Raw genomic sequence first — 6000 nt, 5'->3', positions numbered from 1 at the left:
AGATTGTTGGAAGTTCGTAAAGAGGTGTCCTAAATGTCAGCTTTATGGAGACCTCATCCATGTACCGTCCGTACCACTCAACTCAACACCGTCTGTATGGCCTTTTACCATGTGGGGTCTTGATATCATTGGAATGATCTAACCAAAAGCCTCAAACAGCCACTGTTTTATATTAACGGCTACATAGTACTTAACTAAATGGGTAGAGGCCGCATCATTTGTCAAAATTGAGGGACAACATGTTGCCCTTTCATAAAGAACAATGTTGTATTTAGGTTTAGTGTTCCTGAGTCAATCATTACTGACAATGGATCCAATCTCAAAAATGAAAAGGTCTCTAAGGTGTGCAAAAAGTTTGAGATAACGCCTAAATTCTTCACACCTAACTACCCTCAAGGAAATGGACAAGCAGAGGCTACTAACAAAGGACTTCTTAGAATTATAAACAAAAGAATAGAAGGTGGCAAAGATTGACATGAAAAGCTAAATGACGCGCTATGGGCCTATCAGACAACTGAAAAGACTCCTACTGACATGACCTTATACATATTGGTGTATGATATGGAAGCAGTGTTACCCATTGAAGTTGAGATACTGCCTCTTCAAGCACTTTTTCATAAAGATTCAAATGAGGAACAAAAAATCAAAGCACGAATCACTGGCCTCGTTAATTTGAATGAGACAACTACGAGCAACACAATATATATATATATATATATATATATATATATATATATATATATATATATATATATATATATTTATGGTGCATTTGTTTTTTAATAAAATTTTTAGTTTTACCCCTTATGAATATGACAAAAATACCTCTTGTTTTGTAGTGATATTTGAAAAAGTACTCTTACTTAATGATAAAGATATCACAAAAACTAACTTTTTTCTCAAAATGAACCACAAAATTAGTAAGTCCATCTTTCACAATTCATTATATCATTAACTTTTGTAATTTGAAAGGTTGTGAACTTTAGATTATCCATATATATATATAGATTACCGACGATCATCCGATGTGAAATTTGATAGCTTAGGCGTGTCATAAAATTCAAGAAAATTTCTTTCGAAATGAACTTGGTCAATTGAATAAATGCAACCATCTAGTTTCACATCCAACGGTCAAAGTAATTATGATTACCTTGTGCCAAAGATAAATAGTGTCATTATAGACTTTTTCGTATATTCTCATCTAATTTTTTTGTTCTTATCTTAAAATTGAGACAAAGGCCATTCTCGAGTTTCAAATTGTTTTCTTTTATCTTTAAAGTTGCATAAGTGTTCGTTCTTTTTTGTATAGAGCATGCTTTCTATGCTTTCCTTACAGCATAAAACTTATATACTTCCCCTTATCCAAACGTCCATTATGAATGGAAGGCTAAGATTGCTCCAATCACAATGTCACGCTTATACACTATTTTACTTTTATTTTTTTTATATAAACTATTGTGATACCAAATTTTGGACGTTCAATCCTCTTCTAAACTCGCACTAGCAAAAAATATAAAACAAATATTTTCAATAAAATAAAAAGACCAAAATACCCCTGAAAATTTTAAGGGGTATTTGGTCATTATATTTTATCAAATATTTATTTTTAATATTTTTTTATAGGTTCGCCCCAATGAGAAGATGGCACGTATCAAATTTCATATTCATACACTTTGTATAAAAAAAAACTAAAAATAAAATTCTTTGAGACGTCGGATTCAAGATCAAACGGTGAGTGACTCTCTTGATAAAAATTGAACGGCTGGATGGTTGGGGAAGCATAGATCTTCTATGTTGCAGGGGAAGTATAGAAACCTTTCCCTTTTCTATATTGGACTCATTGCATGACTCAATCGGTAGTAATTATTTCATTGGATTTTCTCTGTCAATCAGTCTCTCCGCTTCCTCTTCCATATTGTCTTTTCTCTTTCTGAATCATGCTGAAACGCAGTGGCTAAAATGATTGAATTATCAAAGTAGCTTTTTAATTTATTTATTTTGTCTCACTTTCTATAATGATTATTTGCTCTATTTTTTTTTACTTATCAGGTCGAAAAATGTTCTATGGTTGATGAATTAAATTGTTTTTTTGGCGATTATTTCATAGAGTCCAATATTAAGATTTCTTTCTCACACAACCCTGTAAGAACTCTTTATACACTTTTTTGTTTTTTTGGGTAATTTAGTGGAGAAGACACCCCTACCCGTTTTTTCAAGTAGATTAGGAGTTAAGGTTTTTGAAGGTGTTAGTGGTGGGAATGAACAACTATGTGGTGACAAGGGTGCGAGGTGCTACCACCGCTACTCCAGACACTTTCCCAAAGGCTCTCTATACACTTACCCTCTAAATAGATCACTACCATATAAGGTTTCTCTCTCAATTATGTGAGATGGCCCAAATTAATTGTATAATTATTTGAAATTAATTAACTCCATAATTTGTATCTCCAAGGAGCGCAATCAACAAAAATTTGAACCTCCAAAATCAAAAACCATAGATTTTAGGATCTTAAAGGGTAGTCCCTTTTTTTTTTTTTTTAAAAATAAAATTTCTCATAAAATTTGTGGATTTTCAAGTTGTATAGGGGTTCATTTCCATGAGGGAAAACTCTAACAATTTCCCCGTACATATGAACACACTTATGCAACTTGAAGGTAAGAAAATTGAGATAAGATATAACTCAAGTTTTTTGTTGAGATAAGAAAATTGAGATAATAAGTTTGTTTCAATTTTTTTCATATCCTCAAAAGTGAGATAAGGACCATCCTCAAGTTTCAGTCTTTTTTTTTCCTCTGATTGTCAAATTTGAATAGGGAAAATTTCCTTTTTTGTATTAGAATATTGGACTCATTGCACGACTCAGTGGGTAAGTAGTTATCTCACTGGATTTTCTCACTCGACCAATCGTTCCACTTCTTTTAGACCATATTTTCTCTCTCTAAAACGTGCAGAAAATCAGACCATCTTTTCTCTCTCTAAATTACGCAAAAAATCAGTGCCTAAAAGAATTAAAAAAACTTACTCCCGGATCCGAAATCGAGTATACCCATCGGTCCCGAGGTTAGTTGGGTCCATTATTCGGGGCTGCCAAGCCTGGTTAAGGCCCGAACTTCTTGGCTCATGGAAGATAAAAAAAATTAATTGATTATGCAATTGGGAAAAGTTTATATAGAGCTATGGTTATAAACAAATTTCACTAGAAGAGGTTGTTTTGAAGTTTAAATATCATTAAATTGATCATCTCACCTTCACAAGCATGGACACAAGAAAAAAATAGATTCAAGTTTTAAAAATAGTATATTTTGTAATGCTGGACGGTCAATTTTCAAGATTTTCATAGATATATAGATTACACTATTTTTTAAACTTTAAACATTATAAATAAATATAAAAAAATACTATAAAGCTATCACAAAATTTCTAATATGGAAACTACATTTCTCGATGTCATTTGAAGGGACGCTCTAATTTGATTGTTTAGAGCCTAGGCTCTATACAAACCGCACCCTTCTGCAATTTCCTGCTTCTTCCCTTTTCACTCAAATTTTATTTGTAAGCTTCTTCTGTAAAGCAGGGAAAGCAGAAGAAATCTGTCCACTTTTCCTCTCGCTATCACAACGGCAAATGCAGGAACCAACTGCCCCCATTCTTTATACCCCATCTCTGAACTCTCGTCTCTCTTCACACTGGTACGCATTATCTGAAATTTTCTTCGTTCTCTCTCTCTCTATATACATACACACAAACACACATTTTACTTCAACTTCTCTCCGTCTTTCCAATTCAATTGCTCAATTGTTGTTTTTCTCTCTATCGTATCCGGATCTGAAGTCTATTCTGCTGATCTTCATAGTTTCTGGGTGCTTTCACCTGCAAAAATCAGAGGAAACAGTGGATGTTTGACCGTGGATTAAGACTCTCATTTCCATGTCTTTTTGGGCGTAACCAACCCAGAGAGAGAGAGAGAGAGAGAGAGAGAGAGAGAGAGAGAGAGAGAGAGAGAGAGAGAGAGAGAGAGAGAGAGAGAGAGAGAGAGAGAGTTTTGGGCTCCTCTGACCTTATGAGCATCAGTCTAAACAATGGATAGAGCGCCTTCCCAAGTAGGAAGGCCAGAGTTGGAGGCTCTCGCCGATAGTAAGAACAATGGATTCAGAGATGTCAGGCACGAATTCTCCAGTAGTTCTCTCTCTAAGATCCAGAACCTGAGAAACTCACGTTCCAATTCACTATCAAAGTCCAGTTCAGAGCTCGAATCCCCATCTTATGGTGGTGGCCAAAGCTTGGCTTCGATCCTCAATAACCCCCATCTGGGAAAAGGCGGTGTCTATAGCTCCGATGCTTCATGGGTTGGATGGTGGCCTGCACCTGGTGCCAATTCAATAGAATCAACGCCACTAATCACCCCCAGAACCTTCCCTGAGATCAATCAAGCTGATTTCCAACCCTATTTAAATTCGATCTCAGAGTCTTATGGGCGTTTCGAGGACATAAGGCATCACAAAGACAGAGAAAAGAGCGTTCTTGAACCCAAGAGTAGAGGTGCGGTTGGTGAATTGAGGGGGCAGGGTGAAGCCCTTGTTGCTTGCTTGAGGGAGGTCCCTTCTCTCTACTTTAAGGAGGACTTTGCTCTAGAAGATGGGGTTACTTTTAAGGCAGCATGCCCTTTCTCTTCGATCAATGAAAACTTGGTGTTACAAGAGAAATTATCACATTATTTGGATGTTGTTGAGGTACATTTGGTAAAGGAGATCTCTTTGAGGTCGGATTCATTCTTTGAGGCACAAGGGCATTTGCAGGACCTTAATAAAAAGATAGTTGAGGCTTGTGGGCGCCTTAGAGAGTTGAAGGAGACAATAAGGATCCTTGACATTGATGTAGTGGAGAATGCTCAACAGATTCAAGAATTGAATAGGACCCGCGGAAACTTGTTAGCTCTCCAACAAAAACTCAGGCTCATACTATATGTCAATCAAGCTCTTTCCACTCTGAAATTGGTACAGCTTGCTCGTGCTTTTTCCCTTTCTAGCGATTTGATGCGATATTGAAAATTGTGGTTGCTTTATTGGTTAATCATGTTTCTTCGTTTGGGTTGATGTTTGTGAATTGCGTGTTAAGATTTGGAATTATGCTTTTCTGCACTTTCTTGAGTCCCATTTTCGTTCTTGGACACATTTCATGAGATGCATGCTAACGAATGCATTTAATGCTAGAATAGGTTTGAGGAACAACCACTGAGGATGTTTCTGTTATGTTTATGTGAGGTTGTACGATCTCAAAATCAGCATGCTTTGCCTGCATTATCTCATGTTACTTTTTTTGCTGGGTTCCTTGTCTAATGGAACTTAATTCATCTGAGATGTTTGTTATTCTGAGATTTATCAGTAATTTTATTGCTGACAGGGATAGATTAGGTAGTCTTAACTCTTAAGAGAAAGCATGTTGTGCGAATAAACCCATCACCCATGGGTCTCTTTTTGTATCTACTACTATATACTGTAACACGAGTCAAATCCTTAAAAAACAGTAGCATATTGTGTGAATAATGTGAACATAACATGAAAAAGAAGGCAAAACAAATACAATGAGGCTGATAATGTGAATGGGATCTAAATTATGGGATAGACTCAATGGTCTGATGATATTTGACGAATCATTCTCCACAACTCACAACTAATAGGCTTATACGAACCTAAGGAGCTGGCAAATATGCATGCCAGATTTCACTATCTCTAATCACTTTACCCATTCTGAGAAACCGAGTTTCTCCATGGAGTTGCTACTGAGTAAGCTTGCCAACTGGTGGCTTATTCCAAATGGCAGTCCGCCTGACTCTCTGGGCCCCTGAAAACAACTCTTTCCAACCAGGTATGGTGTTCTTAAATGCCATCAAATTCTTTGAGGACTATAATGCAATATGTGATTGCTGCGTTGACATGATCTACCTTCTTTTCTATTTCGATGATGCACCCTAAGGTAACGAGGTCTTTCGTTTCCTCTCT

The 6000-nt window shown here is 36.2% G+C and overlaps 1 protein-coding gene across 4 annotated transcripts in view; it reads left to right on the top strand.

The window, feature by feature from the left end:
- Positions 1 to 3435: 3435 nt before the first annotated feature.
- VPS54 overlaps positions 3436 to 6000 on the top strand; it is a 67026-nt gene continuing 64461 nt past the window's right edge. For 2 of the 4 annotated variants that reach the window (XM_088871097.1, XM_088871099.1), the window contains exons 1-2: positions 3436 to 3690; positions 3855 to 4995. In XM_088871097.1, the coding sequence (XP_088727223.1) occupies positions 4081 to 4995 (915 nt within the window). In that variant the 5' untranslated portion in view covers positions 3436 to 3690; positions 3855 to 4080. Of the gene's footprint in view, positions 3691 to 3832; positions 4996 to 6000 lie in introns of all 4 variants that reach the window. The other 2 variants (XM_088871098.1, XM_011622203.3) reach the window with 2 other exon arrangements.

This window comes from Amborella trichopoda, chromosome 7 (assembly GCF_054954075.1).
Source record: "Amborella trichopoda isolate Santa Cruz 75 chromosome 7, AtrichopodaSantaCruz75HAP2 v2.0, whole genome shotgun sequence".
Classification (NCBI taxonomy): Eukaryota; Viridiplantae; Streptophyta; class Magnoliopsida; order Amborellales; family Amborellaceae; genus Amborella; species Amborella trichopoda.
This window is presented reverse-complemented; position numbering and strand designations above follow the sequence as displayed.